This window comes from Sinocyclocheilus rhinocerous, unplaced genomic scaffold (assembly GCF_001515625.1).
Source record: "Sinocyclocheilus rhinocerous isolate Xijiao unplaced genomic scaffold, SAMN03320098_v1.1 scaffold432, whole genome shotgun sequence".
Taxonomy (NCBI): Eukaryota; Metazoa; Chordata; class Actinopteri; order Cypriniformes; family Cyprinidae; genus Sinocyclocheilus; species Sinocyclocheilus rhinocerous.
Genome location: NW_015627225.1, coordinates 641,343 through 654,347, shown reverse-complemented (window position 1 = coordinate 654,347; position 13,005 = coordinate 641,343). Strand labels below are relative to the sequence as shown.

At 36.6% G+C, this 13,005-nt stretch overlaps 2 protein-coding genes across 2 annotated transcripts in view; both read right to left on the bottom strand.

The window, feature by feature from the left end:
* Positions 1-3,018, bottom strand: part of LOC107721324 (absent in melanoma 1 protein-like) — a 59,757-nt gene extending 56,739 nt beyond the window's left edge. The window contains exon 1 of the mRNA XM_016529276.1: positions 2,624-3,018. Within this exon, the coding sequence (XP_016384762.1) occupies positions 2,624-2,925 (302 nt within the window). The 5' untranslated portion in view covers positions 2,926-3,018. The remainder of the gene's footprint in view (positions 1-2,623) is intronic.
* A 1,037-nt stretch (positions 3,019-4,055) lies between these two features.
* LOC107721318 (chloride intracellular channel protein 4) overlaps positions 4,056-13,005 on the bottom strand; it is a 20,403-nt gene continuing 11,453 nt past the window's right edge. Inside the window, exons 2-6 of the mRNA XM_016529265.1 lie at positions 9,763-9,872; positions 8,147-8,272; positions 7,948-8,054; positions 6,269-6,450; positions 4,056-6,105 (exon numbers count right to left, since the gene is read on the bottom strand). Coding sequence (XP_016384751.1) covers positions 5,941-6,105; positions 6,269-6,450; positions 7,948-8,054; positions 8,147-8,272; positions 9,763-9,872 — 690 coding nt within the window. The 3' untranslated portion in view covers positions 4,056-5,940. The remainder of the gene's footprint in view (positions 6,106-6,268; positions 6,451-7,947; positions 8,055-8,146; positions 8,273-9,762; positions 9,873-13,005) is intronic.

Here is a 13,005-nt window from a genome sequence, read left to right as displayed (position 1 = left end):
TGAATGTCAGCGGAGACCAGGACAACTAGATGAGCCCCAGAGACAGATCCCCTCTGAAGACCTCGTCACCTAGACGGCCATCGGTTCAAGACCACAGGAAACAGACCAATTCTCTGCACAATCTGACCTGTGTTGCAGCCTGCAATTAAACTGCTGGATTCGTCTGGCCAGAGAAGAACGATGGAGTTTTGGTTCCTTCGACACACGATTTTTCTGTTTAATACTGTAAAGCTGCTTTGACACAATCTGTAGTGTAAAAAGCACTATGTAAATACAGTGACTGGACTTTACTTGACTCAGTTCAGTTGAACTGTAACACCTGGTTCGTTTATTTTTTTCTAACTTCTGCCTAATTTTAAAGATGTAATTGTGAACAGTAGTAATATTTGTAAATGTTTGTTTGCAAACATTTTGTTTAACTTGTTTAGTCTTTAAGTTCATTAAACAAATGTTTAAAATAAATTTTGCAGTTGTATTACAAATGTAATGTTTGACAACTGGAGCACTTTAAAGGGATAGTTCACCCAAAAATGGAAATTTGCAGTTATTTTATTGACCCTCAGGCCATGCCAGATATCAGTGACTTTTTTTCTTCAGTAGAACAGTAAAGAAGGTTTTTATCTGAAACGGTGATCCTTGGTGATTCATACAGTGCACGTCTGTGGCTGCCGGTTTTTGATTGTTTAGCTTCATAAGGCCTCAATGTGTCCTCAAGAGCCTTTGGTAATTTGGTCTTGTCTGTATATGTTTATTTGACTCTTAAAAGCCGGCAGCCAGAGACGTGCAGTTTATGAATTGCAATGTTTTCAAAGACAATGTTTTCACCTAAAAATTTCCTTTACTGTTCAATTGAAGAAAAAAAGTTAACTACTTGGATGGCTTGAGGGTGAGTCAATTAACAGCAACTTTTCATTTTTGGGTGAACTATCCCTTTAAGCCTGCATGTTTAGTCTGTATGACAAATGTTATAAATGCAGATTGTTATTAAATAAAGGCTATTATGTGTTGTAATGGGTGTGTTTTAGTGATTGATAGACACCAGGTAATAATTTTCTTAAACTCAATATAAAATATAATAACTAGTTCCACAGCAATTTCTTATGATGCCCAAATAATACATTTTAATAGTTATAATAATATAACTATTAAATAATAAATAGTTGAGGTAACATATGAAACACATGGAGTGAATGGTTAAATTTTAATTGACACAATTTGCTGTAGTTTTCTAAATGTTTGACCAATTAAATAATTTTAGTTGAATGGACTATAAAACTATTTCAGTAAAGGTTGAGCCAACTAAAAAATAACAATTCAGGCAACACTTTGAAGACAGAAATTGACTGAACGTAAAATTTCTGTGGAACTTGTACTAAATAATAATTAAATAGGCCTATATCAAAACTTAATTGTTGATTAGTAATATGCATTGCAAAGAACTTCATTTGGACAACTTTAAAGGCGATTTTCTCAATATTTTGATTTTTTTTGCACCCTCAGATTCCAGATTTTCAAATAGTTGTATCTGAGCCAAATATCGTCCTATCCTAAAAAACCATACATCAATGGAAAGCTTATTTATTCACCTTATAGATTTCAAAAAAATTGACCCTTATGACTGGTTTTGTGGTCCTGAGTCACACACACACACACACACACACACATATATATATAAGAAGTGACTGGCCAGCATCTGAAAACTTGCAAAAATGAAAAAGCACCAATGAAACCTTTGGCCACACCCTGATGGAGAAATAAAGTACAATTTATCTCAAGAAATGAAACGATGCCTTTTAAATCACTTAAAATGAAATACTAGTTAATTAAATTTGTGATGAAACAGACGTGGCAAAGGGATCTCATTATAATATTACCTACCACCCCTTAATCTGTAAGTTTACACCCACTGCGCCCGCATTTAAAGAGACAGGCCCGAAAAACAGTGTGTTTCTGCTTCCACTCAAAATAGGCATTTTCAAAATGACATAAATGATCTGTGGAGTATTTTGAGCTGAAACTGCACAGACACAATCGGGGGACACCAGAGACTTATATTACATATTGTAAAAAGGGGCATAATATGTCTCCTTTAAATAATGGTCATGAGGAAGGAGGAGCTTAATTGTCATGATTCAAATAATGTTTCAATCACTGATCTATCAGTGGTTTCAATGTTTCATTTTTGAATAATGCTGCAGTATGGCATTATCTTTACGTAAAATATAACTTATTTAATTTTAATGTCCGTTGAAATATGACTGTTTTTGACAGGTTTTGAAATTTACACAAATTAAGATATGAATACATCAAAGTTATGAGCATACGATTAGCTGACCGTTTTGTTAATGACTTATTAAAGAAAGTTACCCTACTCTAACCTAAAGTGCTACCAAATCATTAATAACATTAAAATTAAACACCCTTATGAAGAAAAAACAGCCTTAGCTGGTTTAAAATGGTCTCCCAGTCTGACCAAGTAAAAAAGGGCTCAAAACACACCAAAGTAACTAATATCAGTGGTGTGAAATTAAGGAGAGATGGCAGCATATGGTGCTCATTCACAGATTCCCATGATAGATATTCAGGGGAAAGCGCATTAGAAATGAGAGGACAGATCACTCGCCTGTGGTTGAACAGTTCTCCGGTACTACTGAGAAACTCTTTATCTTTATTCCTCTTTTTGGACCTCCAGGTCGGGAAGCGTTTCTTCTTCTTCTCGGTGGGGCTGGTGGGCAGTGAGTCCGGGAATGAGGTGACATCTCTAGGGCTCGACGGTAAAGTCATGACCGAACCTCTGAAACTCGCTTGGTCGTCTTCTGGTGAAGTGCCCCACTGACCCTCAGTCCTGTCGGCATCCCTGCGTTCCTTATCGAAGCTCTTTGACTTCCCAAACAGTTTCTTAATTTTGGACTTTGATATGCTCATGGCTGAGCCTTTACGACATATACAAAGGTGAAGTATACCTTTAGTCTTCCGAGAGTGGCAAAACTGAAAGTTTGAAATGCGCACGGTTTGTTTGGCGCGCGCTGGAGATTCGGTGTTATTCACGCGCTCCTGAAGCTCACGGGAGCGTGTTGGGCGGAGCGCGCGCTTCAGCTTTGAACTCCGTGTACACTTTTCCCTTGTAAAACCTCACGAAAGTAAATAAAAAAAATAATATATATATATATATATATATACTGAAACTGGAATACATAGACCCCTAGTTTCTTCTAAATGTTCTATTGTTAATTTACAGTGCTTTACAACCATTGCAATTTGCTTTGAATGGAAAAAAGGTTATAGCGCCTCCTTGTGGTCATGCGTCCACATGCGTAAAATAAATCTATAACTCACATCTTGTAAAAATGAAAATTGTCATATTACAATCACAGTGAAATTAATTTTAAAGAAATTATCCAGATGTTTCTTTAAAACATGTTCCTGTAAGCTTTTACAGTTTAATTTGTTAACATTGGTTCAGTACTTTAGTTAACATGAACAATGACTGATAGTTCTATGTAATTTATTAATCTTAGTTAATGTTTATTTCAACATTCACTGATACATTTTTCCAAATCAAAAATTATTGGCATTAGTTAATGCACTGTGAACTAGCTCGAACAATTGTATTTTTATTAACTAACATGAATAAATACAAATTAATACGTATTATATAAAAAACTGTAATGCTCATTGTTAGTTCATGTATTTATGTATTAACCAAAGTTCACAAATGACTTTGTTGCTAGTTAAAAGCTGACCTTCTCATGTAACTCTCAATCCTTCATTGAGGAATGGCTAAATAAAAGCTCTATACATTCTCTATACATTAATGTTCATTCATTATATATTCATTCTGGATAGAAAGGTTTTTGTATCCATACTGCGTGTGTGGTTATTATTAACATTCAAGAGAAGGACTGACACAGACATAACAGGAAGAAACAGAGGGGGGAGTTTTGCCCTTCAAAGACAGAAATCTGTGACTGTCAGAAGTGTGAAAGTGACAATCCAGTAATTAGTATAAAACAGTATGGATATTTTATACCAAAATAATTCATACTCCAAATTTGTCATAGCTGCCAGCAGTTTATTTAATGAGAGTGCGAATGCATATGGCAAACATGCAGTGTTTTTAATGTAAAACCTGTTCCTTGCACGCACATACACAGGTCCAGTCAGAAATCTACAAAGAGCAACATTTTAACATTCAGTTTCTCAGAAAGAGATATGGGCTGAATAGTACGGAGGGAGCATCTCTCTCAAAAAAAAACTATGCATGGCGCATTGCCGATTCCTTTAAATGCACAAAGCTGAAAAACAAAATTTAAAAAAAGCGGCCCTGGTCCAACTTTCTAATAGTGTGCAAATGATCTCCTGGTCTGAACTCAAAGTGAACTGAATCACGGACCGAAAGAAATCTCTACATTTTCACTCAGCCATCCAGTCCATTAATGGATCAGCATAAACCGAGGAGAGGAAAAAGGAAACAAGCTCCTCTGCAACACAATCTTCCTGTTTTTGTTCCCACAGGGCAGCAACTCACTCACTTCCAACAGCAGAGAGATGGGTCTCAATTAATTTTACTCTCACTCTGTCTCTGTCCTTATATGTTGGATTTTGAGTTTTATTCAATGCTTAATGTTCTCTTTTTTGCTACCTTGAGAAAATGTATAAGGCCAGAGGTGTCATTACAGTTCATGAATGTATACAATTTGCACGTTCATTTCTGAAAACCAAAAACAAGATTTATAATTCTCCATCACAAAAAGAATTGGAAAAACATATGACAACCAGTTTCTTTCATTTATAAACTTCCATTAACATCCAAATCAGAAACTACAAGCTTACTTTCAATGTTGTATCAACATAAAATGCGAGCCTTTAATCAAACTTGGTAGGCTAACTTGGTAAGGCTATAAAGCCATTTTTCTGTCTATACAGTCTTTTGATAGCACCACATCTTAAAAACTCAGCTTCTTTAAATGAGATGCTCCTTGTCTATTTAAACCATTTATTTAAAAAAAGAAAATCCCATTTTGCTACTATTCAAATTGTTAAGGACGCTTCATGTGAAGTGCAAGTGATGTAGTTCTACCTCTAGAGCTACACAGGTGTTTCCCTTCATGTGTTTCATGCCATGAAATGCAGTTATGACGGTGCAGCACTCTTTATGCTAAATAATGAATCCAGAGTGAATAAGGCATATCTATAGAATCTCTTCACGTATCTATAGTTTGTTAACGAGGTCTTTCCTTCATAAAAAGGCCACAGGCGCTGCAAATTTACATGGTATGAGGCGCCATTTTTGCAAACAACTGATGACTAATGTGTATGATATGAACTTCATATTTAAGTGTCAGCCTTCTGACATCAACGTAAGTCAATATGCACTTCATTTTAAACTTCGATAAAGGATCTTTTGAGACTTCGGTGCTACACTGCTCTCTAAAACTCTCTGAAAATAAACACTGGAGCTTTCAACACTGTTCAAATGTGTTTAGATAGAAACAAAACAAAAAAAGTGTTTCATAACTGTTCACTTTGCAAGCTTAGAAAAAGCATCTTTTTCATATTTTAAATCCATATTAAAATAAAAGGCTGGTGAACCCACTCTTATTGCTACATAGTGTGGGTGAGAGGAATAGATATGCGTGAGCCACATGCTCACACACTATCAGCCATCGATACGCCGACAGTATCTGGCACTTCCTGCTTTAACACTTAAACTAAGACAAAAAGAAAAAAAAAAGTGTGAAAAAGCTTTTCAGCCGCACTGAAAATTATTGATATGTCCTAAAGAGCTGTAACGGCGGAAGGAGAAATCATGCATTGGGTATTTACTCTAAATAAAAGAGGAGGAAAAAAGGAGTCCATAGCTTGTTTCTTTCTCTTTCTCGTGTGATGGAAAATAAACAGTCCTAGCGCAGGGAGCGGAGTGGAGGAGATTTTGAGCCATTATTTGACAAGACGCTTTGCTACATCAGCGTAGGCGATCTCAATCTCCTTGTCGCTGGGACACGTGTTGGTGAACTCCTCGCGCTTGTATGCATTGTTCAGGTACCTCCAGATGCCCGTCATGTCTTTAGGGATCTCAAAGCCTCTGTACTTCTTTGCCACCACCTGCAAGCAAAAAGGGGGAAAAAAGTAATTGGAAAATCTTCCTGCTCAGTTCGCCATTTAATACTGCACATTATAACCCCATTAAAAGATCATTTGAAGCCCAAAATAATGTTGTAAAATTCTCTTCAATCTGCAGCATAGGATGACCTGTATGGCACGTTACCTTAACGATGTGGAGTTTGGGCAGCAGGTTGCAGTCAGCCAGTGTCATCTCTTCACCATCTAGGAAACTGCGTGTGGAGGCCTTCACTTCCTCCATGCTGTTGTGGTCGATCTCGTCCGGCAGAGGAGAGCACAGGTACTCATCCAACTTCTGCAAGGTCTTCAGCAGTCCCCTCTCCAAACCTATATGTCATAACCCGTTAAAGAGTTAGGTAGAATAAAATAAAAAAAAAACTTGCATTGTATTAATGTCAAAGATGCTGTTTTCACATTTGTTTTGTTAGTGGTTCACAATTTTCTTTCTGGCTTATTATTTATGTGAACACTCTAATTAAGATCTTAAAGCCCAAATGATTCACTTTTTTAGTTAGAAAAATAGAAATATTTTTATTAATAAAATAATAATAAATTAAAGTTGCTCTCCTTCATGCAACTTTCCTTGCAGGCAGCCAGCCACTTTAAAGCTTTTTTTCCAAGTCAATGTCTGTTTTTACAATTCACAAAGACTATACTACTTAATTGGAAAGACACAACAATATTTCACAGTAAATTAACCAATTCACTTCATTTACTGACAGAGCATTAATTTCAAACTGTGAACAATTAAAATATTGTTTAATAAATAAAAGTACAACTGAACTGTCAACTACACACAGTGTAGTTAAAAAATGACTAGAAAAATTACTTCATCTTGCAGTGTTTTGTCAAAGTGGACAAATTATTATAAAAGAGTATCTTTGTACAATATAATATTATACAGTAATTATAAAATATATAATTATCATCAAGTATTTATCATTAAATAATTTATAATATAATATATAATTCACAAAATGCAAAAGAAGAATGGATTACAGTTAAAAAGAATGTAACTTGCCCTCTAGAGGGAGAAAGTGCCAAAATGTAATTGCAGTGTTTGGTTGCACTTCTACTAAGCTGCCACATAAGGGCATAATCACGCTCCAGTGAAAGCAGGTCCCTACAGTACAGTTCATTTCATTTAGCTCTAAACTTTCAAAAAGAAAAAGGAACACTCAGGTGTGCAAACTGAAATGCTAAGGCATGTTTTGCTCTCTGTGAGAGGTGGCATATCCTAGCCATTTCTCCTGTACACAGCGCTGTCTGCTAGCCTTGAGACATTGTTGACAGACTCCAGCTGGAATGAAGAGGCTGTTATCACCCACAGTCAACATTTTACTAGGGTGGAGGCTCTTGAAGTTAGTTTATGTTCATGGTCACTGCCAAACTCTTATTGAGCTGAGGAGTCTTTGAGATTGTGCAGCTTTGCATCAGGGCAAATTCCTAGCGCATTTATCATTTTGACAACAGTTCTACACCTTCTGATCAGAGTACAGGCGCTCTTATTTCGAAAACTTCGTTTCAGGTAAGAGTGTTTACTCTGGAAGTTGATCTAACTATCAAATTGTAGCTCTGCCTACAGCACTAAAGCATGTAAATTAGACACTGGATCCAAGCCCTGCGTTATCTAAACTAGAGACAACACTGTTTACATACACAACGCGAGACATGGCAACCATAACCAGGTCTAATCTCTCAAACTAGAGCAATAGAAAGTGTTTGTACGGTTAAACTAAGCTTATCAAATGTGTGAGTATTCCACTGAGCAATATACATTTGGTCTTTTGTTTGGAGGTGAAAGAGTGAAATATTTCTGGTCACCCTCGTTGGCATCAGGTTTGGAATTCTTGATGAAGGCAGAGAACTTGGCAAATATATCCATCCCTGCAGTGTTGGATTCTGGGTGTCTGGCACCAAGTTTAGAGTACCTGAGTATATAAACACATACGTCAAATAAAACCTTTTGACGTGGTGTTGACACATGTGACACTTAAATCCACAAACACACTCTTTCACTAACTTTGGAGGGCAGAGGACGTCCTCTAGGAACTCTTCGATCTTGTTGACATCTGTTTTGACCTCTCCATTAAAGGTGATGAAGGGAGGATGGGTTCCTGGGGCCAGATTCTGCAGATCAGCTGGTTTTCTACCAAGAAGAAACATAACTATAACATTAATGTAAATAAATACTTCTCTAAATGATGAAATGATCGATTTTCAATGAGAATTTGAAGAAAAATTGAAGTCTAAAAACTGTAGAAATGTTTTATTACGGAGCTATAACAGGCGGTCAGCATGGCAGAGCCCAAAGCAATTTAATTAATTGTTTTTCTTTACAAATACAAGGCGATAAGATGCCCTCAGGGGCTGTACACTGTGGCACAATAAGGGGTTTTCCAGAGCACTCACAGCCCAACACACACACACACACACACACACACAATTTACTTAGCTTTTTATAAAACCAGTAGGATAAATGCTAACCCTACCCCTAAAAGATTCTTCTACATAAATAGTTTTTTCCAACTGAGGACATTCCTGGATGTCCACAAAGGGAGACTGTGAAATCTGAAAACACTCGAGGGTTCAGGAACAGAGGGGGCATATGTCCCATGAGGCCTTGCAGGCAGGAACACTCTGATCTTACCAGCTACAACAACAGGAAATGACCTCACACCTCTGGCATGAGCACAAGGAGCACCCTATCCCTTTTGGTGGCACGAAGGAAAGGGTAAGAGAGAGGAGAAAGCAATAGGCAGGCAAGCAAGAAAGAACAGAAGCAAGAAAGAAGGAAAGAAGGAAAAAGTAGATATTGATGATGCAATAGTCACAGTTTCACATAGTTTGATTTCATTTTAGGGTCATAAAATTTGAGCTCAACAAGGTCTCTGTTACAGCCTCATAAAACACTGACTGAAGATCATATGTGGAAAGTCTTAACAGAAAGAGGGAGTAAAACAGACTGTAGGTGTGGAAGCTCTCTTCAAACAGTCATGTAATCTCACACACACACACAGACATCATAGATTGATGTGAATATGTTTAAATATTTGAGCATATATTGTATCAGTCAGTTTTCAAAAAGAAGATCAAAGAATCTTGCAATATTCTAAGACCGTAAAACTTGGTTAACCTCATTTAAAGAAGTATTTTGGATTCACACGCAGCACAGTGAATACTATATAATACCAGGTTAAAGTCACAGCTAATATTAGATGGCTTAACCTCATTTTCAGAAGTTCAAAATATTACCACGGATCATCAGTGGCTCACACCCGGGCGTAAAAATATAGTGCCACTGCTGCCTCACTGCCACACGAGCGTCTTAAATTCCTCAGTGAAATATTTAAACATGCTTACTCACACAACATCACGGACAACTGCGAATGCCTAAGACTGAGAATGAAAATGAATATCTGAGATGGCTGAAAATGAGAGTCACCAATACACACACACACACACTTATTATGCACACATTACTTTGCTATCTAAAAGTGGACACAAATTTATTTAGATTGTATATAGGCCTATAGTTTTTCCAAACAAAGACAATGCATGTCTCCATGGAAAGTTTTATCAGATTTAAGTCACTTCTGGGGATATTTCTGCCAATAAACCAAGAATGTTCACACGCACCTCTTAAGGTCCACAGTGGTGACATTGAAGACCACACCCTTCAGCCACAAGATCATGAAGAGACGCTGAGAAAATGGACAGTTGCCGATACTTTCTCCATCACTGCCCGCCTGAAAGAGAAAGAAAAATATGTTAGTCTGACTTGAGAAATCAGTAAAACTGTCATCATTCCGATGAGTTGCTCCACATCAGCAGCGGGAATAGCAGCAAACATTTTGCAATCACAGGGTTATTATCGTACAACTCTGTACCATCACTGATAGATCAGATTATAGCCTGAGAAACAACTAAACCACATCAAGATAGATAACATAAAGAATCAGCTCCAGTTACTGAGATTTATTTGACCGGAAGACTAACTTTAACCCCGCTTCCAACACACAAACCAATATTAAGAGCAAAAGGCAAGCTGACCCCTGACTTAAAAACATGTCGGGCATTTCCAGTTTCCATAAATCTGTAATAACCAACTGGACAGTGAAAGCTACAACACTGTACACTGACACTGTGTTCTTTTACTGCCGAAGAGACCATTCAGAGACCCTGAAATTCATGAAAATGTACATAAAAACAAGCATACATTTATTCAGTTGGTAACACTTTATTTTAAGGACCAATTCCCACTACTAACTAGTTGCTTATTAGCATGCAAATTACTAGCATATTGGCTGTTTATTAGTACTTATAAAGCACATATTGTTGCCTTATTCTGCATGACCATATTTTAGATCCTTTAATCTACCCCAGACCTAAACTTAAATACTTTACTAACTTATAACAAGTAGCAAATTAGGAGTTTATTGTGGGAAAACTTTTAGTTAATAGTGAATATGTGTTCCCTATTCTAAAGTGTTACCATTCACTTAGTGAAAATGTACAACAGCGGAGTACTGAGATAAAGATAATGGAATTTAGCTAGTCGTGTGATTTTATTGAGCCTATCCTATTATGCTTTATGCATTTATTTATTTTTCAATTAGGGAAATGGCTGAGTGCCCCTTTAAAACATTCAAACATTCATCTTTCTGTTGGGATAGCAAGTGTATGTGTGAACATTTTTTCAAAGACATTAATTCCACAGTGGATATATCACCAAAGGAGCCCCCCCTCCTCCTCCGCATCTCTCGGCTGAATACCAACCTCAGTGAGAACTCCAACACACAACAGACCATCTCTCCATTAGCCCTCCACTAAGCTCCAGAAACAAGATGCTTATGACTCAGAGACTAGAGATGTTCATGTGTGCTTCAGCAATTTAGATTCAGCTAATTATGCAATGAGCTGACAGTCAGACTGACCTGACCTGACAGAAACTGGTGTTCTTTACCAAAAACTATCGAGCTTTAAGGAACTCTTGAAGCAAAAATAGACATCTTCTTTATGCTGCCTCCTTAAATTCCTTGTTTTGGCCAAACTACCATCACATACACTACCATTTAAAGGTTTGGGATTAGTAAAATGTTCACTAAGGCTACATTTTCATCAAAGTACAGTATAAAAGAACAGCATTTTATTTGAATTTTCAGAATTTTCATTTTTGGGTGAACTCTCACCTTACTTTATTTTAAGGGGGAAAAAATCTTATATATAGGCCTATATATTCATGCTTAAAGGGGTCATATGATGCGATTTCAATTTTTCCTTTATGTGGGAAATAATGTGTTTTTTTAACCTTAAACCGCATAAACACATTTCATTACACCAAATACACAAAATAATGTTCTTTTTAGCAGCATCATATGACCCCTTTAAGAGAACTGCATTATTTTTCTCTATGACGCCTATATTCAAATCATCTGTGAGTCAAACTTCCTGCGCATTTCATGTAAAGTGTTACAAATTTTGAATGAATACTCCTGAGGCAGCTTCCTATTTAGGCAGTACTAGGCACAGAGGTAGGTTTTGGAACACAGCTAGGCAGAAAATATTTATAATAATTAATCATTTATAATGTAAATATCATTACAAGACAACGATTAGATGAAGTCACCACCATTTATTGGATGAAACCCATTCTGTACCATTTAAGGAAGGCATTACACAATCATGAATGGTCTGTTCTGGATTCTAGCATGTTCTCAAGAGTTCAATAAACCTCACAGAGCAGCACTGATATCTGAATCGGCTTTTTTCCTCAGCGGTGTATTGTTGTAAACTCTCGTGTTATCTGGTTTCGCACACTGAAAAGAATCCAGCAGCCCAATAAAGAACAGAAGACTTTGTTCTAGAGAGATCGCGCTCTCTCTCGCTTTCATTCTTCCTCCATCTCTTTCCCGTCCAGGCACCCTGCTGCCTGGCATCTCGTTCATACACTTTTCTCTCTCTCTGTGGTGAACAAAAGTTTTACTTCTGTTCAGTGCTCACTGTAGCAAGTTGACTCAAGGTTCATTTTCAGTGGCTTCTATTGTTAAAATGTGCTGGTAAAGAGTGAATTTGTGTCCCTTTTACATTCCTCCATTCACTCACATTCTCAAAATAAAACCTGTGTCATTCTGGGAAAGAAAATGGGCATTGTTCAAGGAGGGGAGTAAGAGTCAGAGATTTTATGACTGAAGATGATTCAGTGGCTTCCGGTTTCTGCCCAGTGAAAGATGTTCACTGTAAGAGGGAATGGGAAGAGTCTGTCAACAGTTTCCATAGAGACACATGGATGTAGTGTCTGTCCTGTAGAGTTCAGTCTATTAGGGCTGACAATAGACCACACAAAACAACCTGTTACACAAACTCACAGCCAAGAACTGCAACAGAACAAAAAGATGAGGGTTATGATGAAAAACATTCAAATCAAAGCTTCTTCACTTTGTGCTTCTGTGCGAGTCTGAAAATGTCAACAGAAATGAAGAAAAGAAGTTCTGATTGAAATGAAATCTTTATTTCGCTACATAATGCATATACGGTCTACTATGTAGACAAATATAAATTATGAACTCCAATACTATTTGACAAGCAATACCTAAAGTTTGAGAAAATCTGTAGACCGGTACTCTAGACAAAAGCTACTTTACAAAAACCTAAAATAACCTAAAAAAACATAAAAATAGGATTATTATATACTGTCTATTATGTTCATCAAGGCTTCATTTAATCAAAAAAAATGTATTATAATTTAAAATAACTGGTTTCTATTTTGATACATTTTAAAATAATAATTCCTGTTATTGCAAAGTTGAATTTTCAAACAAATCGGTTTAGTTTATACTAATAATAATAATAATATATATATATATATATATACACACACAC